Source organism: Sinocyclocheilus grahami, unplaced genomic scaffold, assembly GCF_001515645.1.
Source record: "Sinocyclocheilus grahami isolate Dianchi unplaced genomic scaffold, SAMN03320097.WGS_v1.1 scaffold49.1, whole genome shotgun sequence".
NCBI lineage: Eukaryota > Metazoa > Chordata > Actinopteri > Cypriniformes > Cyprinidae > Sinocyclocheilus > Sinocyclocheilus grahami.
The window spans coordinates 2,065,359-2,085,129 of NW_015505228.1; the positions used below are offsets into that span (position 1 = coordinate 2,065,359).

The following is a 19,771-nucleotide window of genomic DNA, read 5'->3' on the forward strand; positions in this document are numbered from 1 at the left end:
TTGGTCTCATTCTGTAAGGTATATTCAAGAATAATAGACTGTAACGTTTTATCAATCAGAGTTGTTACTATTAAAGTCATGTGTCTTTACAGGATGTGTGTTTGCTAAGACAACTTTGAACACAAGAGGGCAGTCTTTGCCTGTTAGGTAAAAGGTAATGTGCAGCCACCAACACAACAGGGCGATCTGGACTCAACTGTTGAAATTATTTTTGGTCATTTTTGGAGACCACACACATATTATATAATTTGCTATAAACATGCTCATTTGTTATCTTAGTATACGCATATACTGTCTGACACATTTGCATTGAGTATTAGGGGAAGTTACCACGGGTGGCTATGAAAACATGTAGCATAATCTGTGTAGTAGAGACGTGGGAAACAGCTGTAACCATCTCCCTGTGCTTCCCATGACTTAATCTATGAGGGCATGAAGTCATCCTGGACAGTCCACAGAGAGTGTGAGACCCTGGCTTTCAGTTCTAGTGTCTTGAGGGTTTTTACAGTATGTTGCCAATTGGTGAATTTGATTTGATAAGAAGAGAGCAGGCCATTAGAAATGCACAAATTATGCTCCAGGCCCCTTCCTTCACTTTGTCTAGAGTCTTCTATGTTGACTGTACTGGATAAAAGTTCTTGAGAGGCCTGTTTAGTTTGGCAGGTTCTGTTAGGGGGCAGAGCTACTGTATGCTCGCATTCAGAGAGAAGGAGGCTGATGCAATCCCAGTGTAACTACAAATATTCCTCAGCTTTCAGTGTACCATCAACCGTGACCACATTTTGTGAGGTTTTCAACTGCCCACTAGCCACAGGCTGCCTCTCGCCCCTACTGCCTTTCTCTCCTACTTTTAAAGGTTTTTATTTCTAAACATATCCCCCCATATATTTGCATTGCTTAATGGCTTAATGTGGTGCAGAAGCTGCCATACAAACTTTTGTTCTCGTGATGTGTCAGAGGAAGCTGACCCATCTGGAAACACTGCACGAGTTGCTCATCGTGAACAGATCACATGTCCTTATAGCATACTGTTTTCCAAGAGCTAAAGCTCTACATAGACTTAAATGGGTAAGATACACACGAAATATCTCTGGATATTTCATTGTAAACCATTTGCCAGTGTTTAAGAAATTAAGAGTTATAAACTTAGCATAGCTCACTACAAACAAGTTTTGACAGTGTATGTCTTGTGCTCAAAAGCTTATGCACAGACGTAGTGTTATGAATCATGTAATTGTGTAAATCTTTTTCTCAGAGCTCGTTTCCCTCAGGACACCAATGCTAACCACAAGGCATTCTTTTAAAAGGCAGAGAGCTGCATTCAACTCAATGGTAAAAGCATATAATCAGTGCATTTATCTGCTGTTTTGTAGTTGCTGATACCCTTCAGACAGCTAGATATTTTTAGAGGTGGCCACACCGAACAAAATAGAACTAGGGGTTTGATAAGAAGGTACATGGCAGAAAGGCAGCAGTAATTGCCTCCTGTCTGTTGCCTTTTTAAGTTCCCTGTCATGAACATCACTTCCTTCCTCAGTCATCTGCTTAGTCCCAACAGACTAGTTATGTTGTTATCTAAACTGTTCTGTCAGCCATGTTTAGCGAGCTGTCTCTGTGCTTATCCTCTGACGGGTCATACAGGTTTGTGTGACTTAGCCAGGTGCCGCTATGTTCTGCATCTATGAGTGTCCTTACTTGATGCATTACTTCCATGGCCATGGGCAGTGTTTGTTTTTAAAAAAAATCAGAAGATCTTGGTAGGACCGTGCATGGCAGAAAAGGTGTGGTTTTCTGTTTGTGGCCACCTCAGTGTGTCTGATATGAAGTACGTATACTGTCTGTCTGTTTGCTTAAATTCAAATTCTGTACACAGTACACAGGACTTTATGCATTTGGGATAGTGTGATTAGGGCAGTGAATTGTATTTGACTAAGCTTTGAATAAGCCATTCTAAAACCTTATGTCCATAAAGCAAGATAATATTAAAAGGCTTATGTCCTTACAGCAGTATAAAAACACTTTGTGGACTGAATAAGAGCGATGACAATGCTTACTTGTTCAGCATCACGGTGTCAGGGGTGACCGGGGGAGGGCTTACGCTGAGGTTAGGGGTCATTAACGGATCAACAAAGATACAAATGTCTTACTGTGACACTCCCTTCACAGAGAGCTGTGTGAAATACATTGTGTGTGTGTGTACAGTGTTTCTGTAATCTTTCACAGTGATCTTCTGTGTTTATAGGGGCCACACCCCTGCTGACATCATTTTCTAGCATTTATTCCTAGCATTTTCCTAAAGGAGTTGTGTGATACTATTACTGTAAAACAATTTCCTTTTGTGTTCCACAGAAAAAAGGAACTCATTCAGATTTGGAACCACATGAAGGTGAATTTTTGAATGAACTGTCCTTTAAGTATTGCACCGTTTACTATTAACATTTGACATGTTTATCATGTGGGTGGTTTTTCAATCCACGTATATATTTAGAAGTAATCATGCTGTCTAAATCTCTAAGTTAAGGGTCCATTCTGTCAGTAAGCACTTCCCATTTTGAGGTATGTTTCTTTAAGAGAAGAGGGAGGAGGAGTGTGGACAGGCTCTGAGTTTTGAACGCCTCTTTTTTTCAAACAGAAATTCCTCTCTCAAGAGTTTGGCATTTCCTCTGAGCTCACACACTGAGAGCCCGCTCTCCTGTTTCACACAGTGCTCACTTGCAACAAAAGCGGGGATTTTCAAACATCCTGAATGAGAGGAATCCTCTTGCCCTCGGCACACGCCGCATCTGCAAAGAAACTTCACAGGGTGAACTTCCCCCTACACAACAGTTTTTGCTCGAGAGGACGGAAAGAACATCAGCTTGGTCTTGTTTTCAGCATCTGGGCGAGTGGTTCAACATGGGCTAGCCCCAACTTTTCCCATAAAGCTGGAGTGGGCTGGAAGAGAACAAGGAGGAGGAGGATGAGCGTTTACACTCTCAACCTCAGGTTGTTCTGGCCGCTGGTCACTTGCGTCCTCACTGCTCTGCTGCTATTGCACCAGTATATCTTCAGAGGAGCCGAGGACCAAGGGAATGACTGCGCTGACCAGGGACCTGGAGCTGTCACGCTCTTCAAGTGCATCCTAGCTTTTATCTTATGTTACTTCTTCATAAAGTACTGTTCAGCTCAAACTGGCACTGCTAGGAGGGGCTTCCACAAAGTCCCGGAGGTCCACGGAAAATCAGGAGTCTCCAAGAGAGAGCTACTGGACGATCACTACGAGAGACATGTGCGTCTTTCTCCACATGTGCTGGGCCACAGCAAAGCCCATGTTGCCAAGCTGGTGAGTGAACTTGTCAGAGTAGGTCGCACCGATGTCCCGCCAGAGTCTTCTCTGGCCTTCCGCGGTGACTTCATCCAAATCGGCAGCTCCTATGAGGAGCACAAGGTGGGCTCACCTGACTGCTTTGACATCCTCGTGCCTCTGAGGGCACCTCGTGGGCTAAAACTGGAGGCTGGTGTTTGCACTGACAAACCTGGGGGGGCACCGCTTTGCACGCTAAACACACCTCGCAAGGCGGAGTGGACACGCCGTCACAAGGCCTTCGTGGACACGTTCATGCACTTGCACAACGCTCAAAGGGTCTACAGGATGAGCCCAGATTCTGTCCAGCGCTGGTTTTACACAGCCACCCAGCGCTGCCTCGCTGCCATCCGTTACCCATTTGAGCAGCGTTGCTCCCTCAGCCTGTCTCTCAGTGAGGAGCAGCAGGTGCTCCTCCGCCTGACCCCTCGCTCCGATTACGTCTGCTGCCACATCTCCATGGGCATTCGTCTGATCCCAGCCTTTCCTCTCGGCGATGGTGCCTTCTTGGTAGCATCCCGGCAGGGTCAGCGAGGAGAAGACCTTTGGACGGTGTATTTTCCCAGACAGGAGCAGAGACTGCTGGCTTGGCTAAAAGGTAGACTGCCCCCCAACTCTTGTCACCTGAAGTGCCTTCAGCTCCTTAAAGAGGTTCGTAACCTCAGTGGGGAGACTCTGGACCAGCAGTCTGGAGCTGAGTGGGGAGGAGTGCTCTCGTCCTATGCTTTGAAAACCGCTTGGCTTCGTCTGCTGCTCAGTACACCCCCTGAATCCTGGGACGAGTGCAACCTTGTGGACCGGCTGGATGATCTTCTTCGCAGTCTGAGGGAGAGCCTACAGTCTCGGGCTCTCTGCCATTTACTCCTCGGAGGAGTTAATGGGTTTCTGCCAGACTCTGTCGTTCTGCCCAAACTTGTAAAGGAGACGGTACCCGCCAACCTTTGGGCAGAATTCAGTGACGTTACCCTCGATATGGTCTCTGCCCGACTGGCCTACTCCTGGAACCACCTCCCTCGCCTAATTCGCCTTGGGCGACCACAGAGGACCAGCCTTGGCAGAGGTGTCCGCTGCAAATATATTGATGCAGAGTAAAGGTCAACTATAAATGGTATTGCTGAACACAAACAGATGTTGGTCACTACATCTTAATTGTTTATGTTTTCAGTAACTGAAATATTTTTATGCATCCAACTTTTCAAAATTAAATTAACTTAAGTTGGGGATTTTTCCCCCCCAAAGGTAGCAGTCAAAGACAAGAATGTAAATAGTAGTACTAAGTAGGTACAGCAATACTTTTTATCAAATCAGTCTTTGTGCTGTATAAATCGGTAACTATAATTGTAGGACATACTTTAAAAAGCAAGGTCGTTCGAATTTCAGTTCATGTTGATTTTCTACTCATGCAAATTTATTTCTAGAGAATCTGATATGTTAAAACTTTCTGTTTAAAAGAACAGTAACTCTTTTATACATTTAGCTCACTCCAGGCTTAAGTTTGGAGATAAAACTTGGAGACTTGTGTTGACTCAGGGTGACCATGATGTCACGGTTCTAGGGTAGTGAGCAGTCAAAACAGCATAAACACAAGTTTTTCCACACCCACACAGTATTAGTAATGCCAGCCTAAACAGATGAACATCCTGTTTTGCAGGGAAGAACTGCAGTGCGACCACTGTAAAAATATCTTGTGCAGAGACATTTTGATCAAGCAATGTAAAATTGATAGCCTGATCATTGCAAAATGCCTTACAGACCCAAATATATCCTTTATTTTGAACAAATAAATGAGTAATGTTGTTTCATAACTGTAGCAATTTCAGTATTGCTTAATTGATTGCATTAAGCATTCCGTCAAAGAGTGAAATCATAATTGGTGCTCTAGTTCACCTCAGTCCATTACCTTAATTGGCCTTATAAGAATAAGGCACTGATGGCATGCCCTTTGCTTCATTTCATCTGACTTGTCTACAGGGACCCCAACATGCGTGCACATGATCTTCTCCCTCAGAGACATGCCACTACAGGCTGTCACTATGGAGACACGCTAACTCAGCCCAGGGTCATTTATTCATGCTGTAGCTTTAGTTTTAATGGCTGATTGCATTGCATTTACTTTCACAAAGGAAGCAGAGATCTATATTGATCTCTTGCAGGTACTGAGTGCCACAGGGTTAGTTTGTTAATCCCTTCCTGTTTATACCTCATCCATCAACCTGTTCTTGTTCATGGTCATGTATGTCAGACATATCTTAGTTTCATCAACTTCAGAGAGAAAAGATTGTGGTACCAAAGCAAAAGTCTTTGAGGCTTATTTTTGTCTGTTGCCTGAAAGCAGAACAGAAAATGAAATAAGGAAATGAAACAGGGCACAATCTGAAAGCAATGCTTAAATGTGGTCCAAAACCAGTGATATAAAATACAGAGTAACTAATGTTGAATGTATTTGTATATGAATGTATATGTCATTTAATATGTATATTTGGTACTGTATGTGAATGTAAGTTGATTGTAAAGCACATTGTACTTGATGTACATAATAGAGAAAAACAATCTGTGTATGTGTGTGTGTATATATATATATATATATATATATATAGTAGATATAATTTATACATGTATTTTAATACATGAATTGAAATAAATATCTATATTTTGGACTGCACAGTTTTGTTGAATATTTGCTTATTGTAACACTTGAAATTATTTTTGACAGAGACAATAGAATATGGAAACGGAACCAAAAGCCTGCACATGTCATGTCAGCAATTTATAATTTTATTTGCCATATATTTTTCTATAAACAGGTGGTGTGATTGTCTTCATTTAAAAGAAATATACATGCTTCAGGTAGCTACACAATATCGCTTCTAAAAAAAATTATAATAATCCATATTTAGGTGACCTACTTTTTCTCAGTGCAGTCTAAACATTTGTCACATGACACAGTTCAACTTGCTCTATTTAAATGTTTTATTTTTCATAATACTAAAAAAAAAAAATTCCCACTCAGACACAGTCACAGTAATTGTCTTCTGTATAGTCTTGTTTGTCGGTGTTTATTCTCAATTGAGTGTTATGTTTAGAGCAATGTGGCTCATTTTAAATTATAGTGTGGCATTACGCTGGTGCTCTCTAACATAAGGATATCATCTCATCCTTTCTAATCATTTAATTTATGCATTTGCTTACAGAATTTGATTAGTTGGCAAAGCAGATCACAGCTGTAGTCATGAACACGTGATTGGGTGCCACAAGAGGTCAGTATGTGTTTGGGGGACAAGTAATATGGGATAAAAATATCATAATTCTGCTTTTTAAACAATCTCACAGTATGCAAGGTTAAATGCTTTGTATTTTTATAGTGTCTGGCTCACTCTAATAATGATTTCAAATGTGACAGATGTCTTGGGTGTTGGTGAGCTTTATACATTCTCAATGAACCCAGTCATTTGGAACTTAGAGTGGATATATTGCACCTACATTTTTACCCAACATTTCTGTAATAATTTACCTCATATGCTTCATGTTCAACCTGAATGCTCAAATAACTTACAATAGAGGAATATTAGCAATTCATCACAGATCCAACAATATACCTGTGTCTGTGAAGCTCCAAAATAGACACACACACAAAGGCATCATAAAAGTTAATGCAACTATCTTCCAAGCTTTCTGAAGTCAAATGATAGCTGTGGAACAGACTGAAAATTACATCATGAATTAGTTATTTACTTGAAATCTTGCTTGCCGGCTGTGGTCACCATCCATTTGAATTTTACAGAAAAGAGTAGCTTGGACATTTTACTATACACACACAGCACTGTAACTCTTTTGTGGAAGTCATATGGGTCAAAAGACAAGACTATCAGGAAAATGCCAGAATTATCATATTTAGGTGAACTAGCAGAAAGATGCCTGATATGGCAGCAGAGGTCACTGTAAGTCTATGTTTGATTTTTATCAGACAAGCCTTTCAACAGGTTCTCAAGAACAGAACCAAATAAAACGCCTGAATTCACACAATCTCTCATACTAAGTATAGTTCAAATCTATTAACATATTTAATGACATATTGCTCTAGATTTACTGATATAAAAATTACACTTCAACTTCATTTGAAGTAGGCCTACTACTGGTGCACAATGTATATTTCTTAATATTAAGCCTAAAATGTGTTTTAATGTCACTTGATGAGGATTGTATGATCTTATACTTGCAATAGTTCCACTTTAGCACAATCAAATATACTTCAGTATATCTTTATTTGGACTTCAGCCCAATTAAAGTGCATTAAGTACAAAATTAGTTGTTCCAATTTAGCAGACTTTAAGTATACCAGTTTAGCATACCAAAATGTATATATACTAAATATACAAAAATTATATTTAGTACATAAAAATGTATTTGTAGTATACTTAGCATTAAATAAATGTATTTCAAATACATTATAGTCCATTTATTTTTCACTAGGGACTGTTTACAGTACACCTAGTGTTCCTTCCTCTTCTGTTTAAACATCTTACTTTTTTTCCTTGCCCATGTTACTTTTTGGCTTCTTTACTAGTTATTTTGTAAAAAAAAAAAAATAAAAATTTGCTCTAGATTTACTGATATAAAAATTACACTTCAACTTCATTTGAAGTAGGCCTACTACTGGTGCACAATGTATATTTCTTAATATTAAGCCTAAAATGTGTTTTAATGTCACTTGATGAGGATTGTATGATCTTATACTTGCAATAGTTCCACTTTAGCACAATCAAATATACTTCAGTATATCTTTATTTGGACTTCAGCCCAATTAAAGTGCATTAAGTACAAAATTAGTTGTTCCAATTTAGCAGACTTTAAGTATACCAGTTTAGCATACCAAAATGTATATATACTAAATATACAAAAATTATATTTAGTACATAAAAATGTATTTGTAGTATACTTAGCATTAAATAAATGTATTTCAAATACATTATAGTCCATTTATTTTTCACTAGGGACTGTTTACAGTACACCTAGTGTTCCTTCCTCTTCTATTTAAACATCTTACTTTTTTTCCTTGCCCATGTTACTTTTTGGCTTCTTTACTAGTTATTTTGTAAAAAAAAAAAAAAAAAAAAATCATTTATTCCTTGCACATTTATTTTTGTACAAAATGTAATGATTTTTTTTTTTAAAGAAGTCTCTTTTGCTCACAAAGGCTGCATTTATTTGATCATAAATGAGTAAAACCAGTAGCATTGTGAAATATTAGTACAATTTCAAAGAATTGTTTCTATTTGAATATATTTTTAAATGGTAATTTATTCCTGTGATGCAAAGCTGAATTTTCAGCATCATTACTTCAGTCTTCAGTGTCACATGATTCTTCAGAAATCATTCTAATATGCTGATTTGCTGCTCAACATTTCTTAAAAGAAATCTTATTATAACCAATGTTTAAAGCAGATGTCCTTAATTTTTTGGTGAAAAACACAATACATGTTTTTAAATTCAAGATTCTTTGGTAAATAGATTGCTCAAAAGCTCAAAATAGCATGTATTTGTAAAATAAATCTTTTGTTTCCTTACTGTATAAAGCTATTGATTTCTTTCAGGGAAAAAAACTCACTTTTGAACTGTAGTGTATGTTTTTCAGCCGCTGTAGTTCAGTCCAACACTCTGTGAAATTTTAGTCCCCATAACCTGACGTGCTCCATACATGCCTGGTGAGCGAGGCCTTTCAGCAACAGGTCATGTGCCCCTGCCGTTTCCAAGGAAACTTAAAGTTCCTTGTGATCTACAAACTCAGGTTACAATGCTGCACCACAAATGACCATCCTGTCATATACAGATAACACAACTCACAGGCTCTCGAAACACAAGCACGTTTTAAAGACGGCAGCACGTCGGCGTACCTCAGTCACAGAGCAGCAGCAGGTAGCCACACAGACCCCGGCTCTTGTAAACTCCCCATGTAACATGCTGCTTTCACCTGCCCGTCTCTCCTCAGCCTCTCCACTCGTTCCGCTGTGAAGGGAACAACAAGTGGTTGCAGCCAGCGAGGTGCTGTAAAAATAGGCTGGAGGAGGCGGGGAGGGATGCACATAACAAATTTGATATCCATCAGTGCTTCTGCAAACCTGGATGAGTCACTGGTCTCTGAAAGAAACACAGGGCAGGAGGGGGAAGGAGGGGAGGAGGGCTCTGCTCTCTCCAGGGAGAGGAGAGGAGAGCTGGCTGTCTTGCGTGTCATTCATGAGGACTAGGCAGGAAAGAGAGGGAGATTAGGAGTGTCTGGGTGGGTGGGATTGAAGATGAAGAGGAGATAGATAGAGAGATAGACTGAGGGAGAGGGGGTTTGTTTGTTTTGTATTTGGGTCATCATCACTCTTGAAGTAAGGATGGATGGAGGAACCAAGTCCACAGAGACCTGAATTCATTACTCGATTCACATCTACAGATTGTCTCTCTCTCTCTTTCGCTCTTTCTCCCTCTTTTGTTGAGTAAACCTGGATCCAGAGAGTGGCATGTTGCTCTGGATGGGAAGAGAGACAGTGGGGCGAGAGTAAGAGGAGGATGGCGTACACACAGGTGAGTCCCATCACGCACACTCTTTCCCATCCGGATCTTTCTGGAGTACTCTTTTCATCTTCATATTTGTCTTCTTTCTGACATTTGTTCATAATCTGATTCTGAATCTTTCATCTCATGATTGTTTCTGGTCAAGGCCTTAAACCGTTTCAGTTGTATATGTATTATTTGTGTGCATTTATTCACTTTAATGTCTTATTATTTATGAAATATAAGGATTTGATGATTTCATATTCAAACTACATCTGTGGAAACTGTTTTATGTGTGTTAAAAACTAAATGGCCATTGATTTCTGTGGTGTTCAGGATATTGTATAGATTCACAGAGTCGTTTTAGCAGAATCAATGAATCTCTTCAAGTAACGAATCTCATTTAAGGCTAATGAGTAAATCCATTACTAATATTTTCGATCATAACAGACATACAGACAGACTCGGTGACTTTTTTTTTTTTTTTTTGTCTGAAGTGTGAACGCAGTTTGTTTTTGATGTTTAAGCTCTGTGGTTGTGTATTTGTGTGTCTGTATGCTGTGTTGTGATTCATGGTATGGGAATAGCAGTTGCTGGAACTGGCCGTGTGGACCTAGGGACAGTCGCCCCCCTTCATCTCAGTTTCCCTAATGAGTCATCTGTGCCTGAGCCAGCGGCAGCAAGGTGCGGGCTGGGAGCGCCAGGAGCTCCTATCTCTGTTGCCATGGTTACAGCCACAGCTAATTGCTTGGACAACATTGGGGCACTGATGAGGAGCAAGAGAGCTGGACTGAGATTGAGAGCAGGAACAGGGGTGGGGAACTGGAGAGAAATCAACCTGTAGATATTCACAAGTGTTGAGAGGAAGGGGTAAATAACTGGATGGTTGGGGGATGAGTGGATAAGCAATCAGATGTGTTGATCTTATAAAATTTTGGACCCTGTCCCTTATAGTCTGACCAGTGGTGGTGGCATTAACATTACAACTATTTTATTTCTTTATTTACAGATCAGTTAGCATGTGACTTAGCAACATATATTACTGTTCAAAGGTTAGGGGTCGATTAAATGTTTAATGTTTTTGAAAGAAGTCTCTTATGCTCACCAAGGCTGCATTTATTTCAGAAAAATGAATACAGTAAAATTACAATTTCACATAACTTTTATAACTGAATATATTTAAAAATGTAGTTTATTCCTGTGATGACAAAGCAGTTGTACTGATTAATATTATTGTGTAAACTGTAATACTTTTTTCAGGATTCTTTGATGAATAGAAAGTTGAAAGTAACAGCACTGATTTAAAATATAAATCTTTTATTACTATATAAAAGAAGATATAAAATAATACAAAGTTTTAAAATAGTCTTTACTGTCACTTTTGATTAATTTAAAGGGGTCATATAATGCGATTAAAATTTTTCCCTTCTCTTCGGGGTGTTACAAGCTCTTGGTGCATAAAGAAGATCTGTAAAGCTGCAAAGACTAAAGTCTCAAATCCAAAGAGATATTCTTTATAAAAGTTAAGAGTCAACCACGCCTACCTAAAACGCCTCATTCTAACACGCCCCCACATACCTACGTCACTATCTGGGAATATTTGCATAACGCCACCCAAATGTTCACGCAAAGAAAGAAGGCGTAACTTTTATTCTCGCTGTAGTATTGTTGTTGCCGCCGCCGCCATGTTGTGAAGGCACTGTGTGTTTCGTTGTGAAAGCAAAACTACTTTGTTTGGCCTTCCAAAAGAGGACGATATTGCTTCGTCATGCCTGGAACTTTGCGCTGTGGATCGCCGGATCGGCTTTCACCGTGGACGAAGCGGAGTCCAGCCCGCGGTCGTCACATGTGGTTGCCGCAGGCATCACAATATGGTGAGGGGCGTAACATTTCTGTCACACGCTTGAGGAATTTGGCCAATCACAACGCACTGGATAGCTGGCCAATCACAGCACACCTCGGTTTTTCAGACCGATGAGCTTTGTAAAAATCAACGCGTTTCAGAAAGGCGGGGCATAGAGGAGAAACATTAATGTACAAAAATGTGGAAAATAATGTGTTTTTTTTAACCTTAAACCACATAAACACATTTCATTACACCAAATACACCAAATAATGTTCTTTTTAGCAGCATCATATGACCCCTTTAATGCATCCTTGCTGGAAAAAAAGTATTAATTTCTTTTAAAAAAGAAAAGATTGTACTGACCCCCAAACAACTATATTGTATGTCTTAGAAGACATGAGCAAGAGAAAAAACGTTTAATATAATTATTTTTAAAATAAAATTATGCAAAAGATTTCTAACAGGTTTCATTGAAGTGAATTATTAAAATGTTGTATTTTTATACGAATACAAAAAAGTGAAAGTTCAGTAAAGACACCAGTTCACTCACTAAACATTTTTTTCTCTTTCCTGTGCGTGACCTCGACCCTCTCCCGCACTCCACCTTTGAAAAAGGGCAGTTGGAACCCATCAATGAGGTATGTACAGAAAATGTATTAATTCAATCTCCTATTTTATCGTATCTGTTCATTAATGCTGATTTAGGTGGGAAAAGATTGTGTTTACAAAATCAGAGTTGTATCTTGACCTTTTCCTTCCATCTTTTGGGCTGAATTTTTCTTTTTTTAACCATCAGCATCCTGTCTCAAGTCATTCATTATTCAACCAACTATGTACACATTCAGCCTCAGCAGAAGTGAGAGTGACTTGGCTTTTTGGAGCGAGTAATCTTCGTGATTTTGTTGTGTTCTTCTGTCTCTTTGGAGTCAGTCAGTCTAAATCAAAGAGAAGCAAGTTGTGTTGTAAAAAGACTAATATGTCTTTCATGAAGGACCTCTATCCAAACATCTGGCCTCAGTTCTGGTCTACCTAATAACGGTCACACTGAGTGACTGAAGGATGTTTGTCCCGCCCAACTTCCTGTTTTATTTGAAAACATATCACCATGGGGAAGAAAATTGTGTTTACATTACCGTTCAAATTTTTTTTTGCAAATGTTTTTGAAAGAAGTCACTTATGCTCACAAAGGCTGCATTTATTTGATCAAAAATACATTAAAACATTAATGTTGTGAAATATTAGTACTATTTTAATATATTCTGTGATGGCAAAGCTGAATTTTCACAATCATTCCTCCAGTCTTCAGTGTCACAAATCATTCTAATGTACTTACTTAATTCTAATATTTATCAATGCTGAAAAAAACTGCTTAATATTTTTGTTTAAACTGTGAGGCATTTTTTCAGGATTCTTTGCTGAATAGCAAGTTCAAATGAACAGCATTATTTTTGAAATAGGAATCTTTTCTGACATTATAGATGTATTTATTGCTGTGTACAACTTTTGATCAGTATGGAACGATATTCCGGACAATTTTCAAATAGAATAGCAAATTGTATTTTCAATTGCGTTTTCAATATGTGGACGCATAAATTGTGACATAATCCAAATGCAATTGCAAATCCTGCATTAGCGTTTGCATTTTCGCTTTCGCGAACGCACAGTGACTGCCAAATTTCAAATGAAAAAGCAAAGTCCATTTGCAGCTGTATTTCCCATGTCTTAGGAGTTACGAGCCTGTCATATTTAAATAGCAATATTAATTACCACGTCTGCTTTTTCACTCTCGCTGCGTCGCGCATGTAACCTGCCAAAACTCAAATGGAATCGCAATTAGGGATGGGCGTATCGATCCAAAGTAGCGATATATCGATACTGACGCGAGTATCGAAAGTATCGATACTCAAACAAAAAATATCGATACTAAGGTGTGTTTTATTTACTAGTGATTTTGTCAATTTAACAAAAATATAATGCGTACAATATGCATCGAATTGGACGAATAACCTTTGTTCGCAAGTAATTGTGTAGGATAGAACTATTTTCCTGCTCATCTGAACACACGCAAATGTTGCAAGACAGAACCAATCCATCACAGAGAGCGTTCACTCACTGCTGACAGTGCATTCAAACAGGGCTGAATTTCCCAAAATATCATAAGAAAGCATTAAAGCTTTTGGGAACGGCAGCCCTGAACAATGCTTATCAGAGGACAGAAGGACAGAGTTATTTCACAATAAACAAACTGAAATTGTAGCCTACATAGTTTGTGCAATTACAGTTATTTAAATTGAACGTTGAAATATATAAGGCATATTGAATGTTAAAATGCATTTTAAACAAAGTTAAGTGCTTATTATTACCCATTTTACTCTTAGTAATTTAATAATTTAATACATTTCATCATTTAAAAGTTTAGTGCAGAAGTATCGAATCGGTATCGATATCGACGATACTGCCTTGAAAAATATCGGTATCGTATCGAAAACAAAATAAGTGGTATCGCCCATCCCTAATCGCAATTCCTTTTGCATTTGAATTTCTTCATTTGAAATTTGGCAGTCACTGTGCGTTCGCGAAAGCGAAAATGCAAACGCTAATGCAGGATTTGCAATTGCATTTGGATTATGTCACAATTTATGCGTCCACATATTGAAAACGCAATTGAAAATACAATTTGCTATTCTATTTGAAAATTGTCCGGAATATCGTTCCATAGATCAGTTTAATGCATCCATGCTGAATACAAGTATTATTTTCCTTAAAAAATGAATTTGGTGGTGTGTATATCTAATTAAATCACTCGATTTTTGGTGGATTAGCACTGACTCGTTCAGTTTACTTCAAAGTCCCACTAGAATAGTCTCACTAAAGATGTAAGAATCTCTCTGGGGCTCGTGCTACATTTAGACTTTTTGGCTTCAAGCTGCAGTTGACCAGAGAATTACAAAAAAGTCCCTTAAGCACAGATCATACATTACCATTTTTATCATCATAATATGTATAGTCTGCATCCGGTGCAGGTCAGTCAGTCGCTGTTTACTGGAGAGTCTCTGTGTCCCTTTGTGATCTTGTTCTCAGGGTCTTCTGTCCAGACTGTCTGACTTCCTGTTGTGTCGCTGGTCCTGCCGCTCCTGTTGGCAGTGGTGCTGGGAGTGCAGCTGCTGTCAGCCCACTGATGAGGAGGTGGAGATTCTGGGGCCTTTTCCAGCTCAAACTCCATCATGGCTGTGAGTACACACCCGTACAACCCTCATACAACCCACAAACAATGCTCACACTTCCCAAATAACCCAGAACAATTCATCATTCATCTCATCTGTCTACTCTCTCATCATAACAGTCAGGCTCAAATTGAGACAGACTGAGATTGAATACACAGTGTTACTGAACAAATCTCAAGACAATCCCAAAGGTATCATTTGTCAAAGGCTCGTTGTTGATGATGGATGGTGTGTTCTGGTTATGTTTGGAATGGAATACTAGCCTCCTGCTTATTGAATAATTCACAGTATGAACTGCATATCTACCTACTATGTTTTATTACTATGTTATTATACTATACAACATACCATACACAGGTTTAGGGTTGGTAATATTTTAAGCCTCTTGTGCTCACTGCATTTAATTGATTGAAAATGCAGTATAGTGTAAAATATTACAGTTTAACATTGTAATTTATTTAAAAATGTAACCTATTCCTGTGATGGCAAATCATCAGTGTCACATGCTTGTAGAAACCATGATACATTATTTTCAGAAGTCTTTGATAAAAAGTTCAAAAGAAGCATCATTCGAAATATAAATATTTTGTAACACTAAATATATTTACTATCACTTTTGATCAATTTAATGCGTTGAGTACATTTGTTTTGCATTTTCATTCACTTTTGTGTAAAAAAAAACTGTTGAAATTCGAATTAAATAATCAATTAAGAATGTGAATATTCAGTATCAGTATGCGTGTAGTAGTATTCTAGAATGAAATGCCATAGTATGCCAACAGTGGAATATTACACTACGGTCACATTGACATTCCATGTTTAATTCAGCATGTGGTATCCAGCTATTATCTCAAAAATTAAAATGGTTGTTTTGTATTTTCAATCCAAGTATACAGATATCATAGCTTTGGAATTATGATCAGTTAATGAATTAATAAAGATCTCAGCTGATATCCTTTATTTAAAAACAAGTGCAGTGGGAATAATAGGTTAGCATGAATTTGTAAGTAAAATGTGGCGTAAAGACTTCTCAAGCGTCTGTAATCATACTGTATACATTCATGCAAACACATAATGTTTCGTAAACATACAGCTCAAATAACCTGTATGTTAATAATAATTCTGATGCAGCTGGTTGTTTGTGAAGATGCTAACATAGCCTGGTACTTGCAAAGCCAAGGGGCATATAATTGCATTTAAATGTAATACTGAAGTTCGCTGATGACACCGCAGTGATAGGATGGATCACTTGCGGGAATGAAGGCCTACAAACCGACAGGACCCATACTAGGAATTAGTGCTCTGCATTTAACCCATCCTAAGTGCATACACAGCAGTGAGCACACACACACCGTGAACACACAATTATATGCCCCTTGGGTGAACACACACCCAGGCAGTGGGCAGCCATTTTTTGCTGCGGCGCCCGGGGAGCAGTTGGGGGTTCGGTGCCTTGCTCAAGTGCCTTGCTCAAGGGCACCTCAGTCGTGGTATTGAAGGTGGAAGAGAAAGCTGTACATTCACTCCACCCACCTACAATCCCTGCCGGTACGAGACTCGAACCTTTGGGTTACGAGTCCAACTCTCTAACCATTAGGCCACGACTTCCCCATGTCTTGTGACATGGTGTGAGGACAATAACCTCACCCTCAATACGGACAATACAAAGGAGATGATAGTGGACTTAAGGAAAAAGAGGAAAACTCACCAGCCACCATTTATCCGAGAGCTTTAAGTGGGGTGGGTGAGCAGCTTTAAATACCTGGGGTCCACATCAGCGAGGACCTCACCTGGACACTCAACCCCACCCAGCTGGTTAAGAAGGCACAACAGCGGCTGTACTTCCTGAGGAGGCTGAGGAGCAGGACTTCCAAATTAAGGAACTCCTTCTTCCCCTCAGCTATTAGACTCTTAAACAGGTAGCTAGCTAGTGACCTTATCTATCTCAGAGAACAGTCGGTCCAAATTGTTTCATCTCATTTGAACATTTGTAATGTTATTGCTGTTATTACTACCATTTTATATTTGTTAATATTACTCATGTAGCCTCATCTCAATTTGTACATCTGTTACTGTTACTGCTGCTATTGTTATCATGTAGTTGCACTCAATTTGCACGTGTTACTGCACTATTGTTTTTTGCACATAAGTTAATACTGTACATTCGCATATATAGATACCATATACATGGTCTATATTTCTATTTTCACATTCTATATTTCTACTCTATACACGCATATTTCTACCTATACACGCATATATAGATACACCATAGTCTATATTTCTATTTTTCATAGTCTATATTCCTACTACTGCAGCATAGTTTTTATTATTATGTTTCTTACATTGTATGTATGTATATGTGTATAGTTTGTGTATGTGTGTGTATAGTTTTGCACTGTCTTGGCATTCATTGTGGACAGCAAAGTAAGAATTTCATTGATCAGGGAAACTTGTTTTCCTCACTGGGCATATGACAATAAACGCTTTGAATCCTTATATGATCATTGCATCCAGTGACTGAATTCTTTTTCTGAATGCAACATGAATGATTCATTAAAATTACAAACACACTGCAAAATTGTATTGACACAATCATTTGCTTTTTAAAAGTTTGAAACATATTTATTTACTTCTGTGGGGTAATTTACTACAGCACATCAATGGACTGCAAATAACATGGCTTGAAGAATTACATTTTCTGTATTTTAGTATGTTCAGTATATTATATTAGGTGTTCATAATGTGAATTAAAGTGCACAGTAATGAATTAGTTTGTAATATTTCTTTAGGCAAGTTGAGTCTAAAGTTTTGACTTAATCGCTATGATTATATTAATCAAAGTTGTTTATAAATGTCATTTAAGAACACAAAACACTCACATTTTCCTTTAATTGATGATGACTCAATGATTTTCACCTGTGATATGTGTAAGTAAGTTAACAAGTCCAGGCAACGATTATGCTTGATGCTAGAGAGGTGGAACCAAGCTTATCTAACTACTATACATAAAGGAAACAATCAAGGATCAGCTTTAAGGATCTGAAGGCTTTTGACTATGGGGCTGAGGCACATTTGTTTTGGATTGGTGGCTATTCTTGCACTTTGCTTGTCTGAAGCACAATGGCAAAGAAGATCAACACCTAATCAGTCCTCAGTTCCTAAACGGTTTGAAAACGGGATCCCTCAGATTCCCCAGAGATTTGATCCCAGTAGTCCTGTATTTGCACGCCAAAGATTTTCTGCTCCTTTTCCTGTCCAGACACCAGCCAGGAGTGACATTGGAAAGCCTTCTCAAGATCTTTTGGGTGTTCAGACAAAAGAGCTGCTGCTGGGTCCAGTGCAAAAACTGATGTGGAGTTTTCCAAGCCTACCAGAAGAACCACAGCAGCCAGATGTTCCTTTTGATTTGCGCTATCCTGTCCCTGCCAACAGTGTAGCGGCTCGGTGTGCTGAAAACTCCGGATATGTGGAGGTGATGCAAGACTTCTTTGGGAATGGGAAGCCACTGAGGTCATCTGGTTTTACACTGGGAGGCTGTACTGCAGCTGGAGGAGACACTTCTGCTCAAGTGCTCATCTTTGAGTCAGAACTGCATGGATGTGGTAGTACACTAAAGGTGAGGATTCACCTTTTTCCTTTCATATAACCATTTATGGTTGTGAATGGTTTCTCTAACCAACATGCTTCTGTTCCTTTTAGGTGACTGAAGATGAGCTTGTCTATATGTTCAAACTTGTGTATGCCCCACAAGCGGTTTCATATGGTGTTCCTATTGTTAGGAGCAGCAGTGTGGTGGTTGGCATCGAGTGTCACTATTCAAGGTGAGGGCAGAATTCAAGGTTACTGGATGTACTAAACTCCCATATAATGATTGTCTATCTAACTCCTCTGCAGAAAGCATAATGTGAGTAGCGATGCCTTAATGCCCACTTGGATCCCATATGCCACTTCTGAAGTTGCAGAGGAGATCTTTGTTTTCTCCCTCAGGCTCATGACTGGTTGGTATAACATTGTTTCATAACACCAGTGTTTGTGAACTTGTGCTAAAACATCTTTGCAGATGACTGGCGATTCGAGAGACCTTCAAACCAGTACTTCCTGGGTGATATCATAAACTTTGAGGCGTCTGTGCAGTCATACAGCCATGTTCCCATCCGTGTATTTGTGGACGGCTGTGTGGCTACAACAGTCCCTGATGTTGCGTCTGTCCCCAGATACTCCTTTATCGAGAACAATGGGTAAGTGGTGCACCTCATGAATCCCACTCTCTGCAAGTACTGCAAGAGGTCTAACTGGGTTCCTTTCCCAGGTGCCTGGTTGATGCCAAGCTCACAGGCTCCAGGTCTCGCTTTATGCCCCGAAGTCAAGGTGATAAGCTGCAGTTTCAGCTGGAGGCATTCAGGTTCCATCAAGCAGACAGTGGACTGGTGTGACAAGCTTTGCAACATTGTAAAATATGCTACCATGGTCTAAAAAAAACAACAACTGTCTTTTGCAGGTCTACATCACATGCATATTGAAAGTGGCTGCAGCAACCACTCCAATAAGTCCTGAACAGAAAGCTTGTTCGTTCTCTGCTAATGGGTATGTTTCTAATAAAATGAGTATAGTTTACTTGGGGATTGGCTTAACTTGAGGGTTTGTTTTGTCAGGTGGGTGTCCGCAGATGATTCTCACCAGGTGTGTGGCTGCTGTGACACCACCTGTAGTACCAGGAGTGGAAGTGATCAGATTCTTAAAGGTTTGGATCTATTTCATTAATTCTTTTCTCTCCATGCACTGCTTTTCTCACTGCTTGTTTGTTTCTCAGATCTGCGG

General features: G+C 39.2%; 2 protein-coding genes across 2 annotated transcripts in view; both read left to right on the forward strand.

The window, feature by feature from the left end:
- Window positions 1–53: 53 nt before the first annotated feature.
- LOC107583043 (inositol 1,4,5-trisphosphate receptor-interacting protein-like 2) lies at window positions 54–5,901 on the forward strand. The gene is made up of 3 exons (XM_016269126.1): window positions 54–1,332; window positions 2,350–2,386; window positions 2,633–5,901. Exon 3 carries the CDS (start codon window positions 2,747–2,749, stop codon window positions 4,433–4,435), a length of 1,689 nt encoding a protein of 562 aa, XP_016124612.1. The 5' UTR covers window positions 54–1,332; window positions 2,350–2,386; window positions 2,633–2,746; the 3' UTR covers window positions 4,436–5,901.
- Window positions 5,902–9,779: 3,878 nt separating this feature from the next.
- Window positions 9,780–19,771, forward strand: part of LOC107583091 (synaptotagmin-17-like) — a 17,492-nt gene continuing 7,500 nt past the window's right edge. The window contains exons 1-3 of the mRNA XM_016269185.1: window positions 9,780–9,910; window positions 12,347–12,364; window positions 14,808–14,956. Coding sequence (XP_016124671.1) covers window positions 9,896–9,910; window positions 12,347–12,364; window positions 14,808–14,956 — 182 coding nt within the window. The 5' untranslated portion in view covers window positions 9,780–9,895. The remainder of the gene's footprint in view (window positions 9,911–12,346; window positions 12,365–14,807; window positions 14,957–19,771) is intronic.

Coding starts and splice junctions, on each gene's coding strand:
- LOC107583043 (XM_016269126.1), top strand. CDS start 2,747: ATGAGAGGAATCCTCTTGCCCTCGGCACACGCCGCATCTGCAAAGAAA.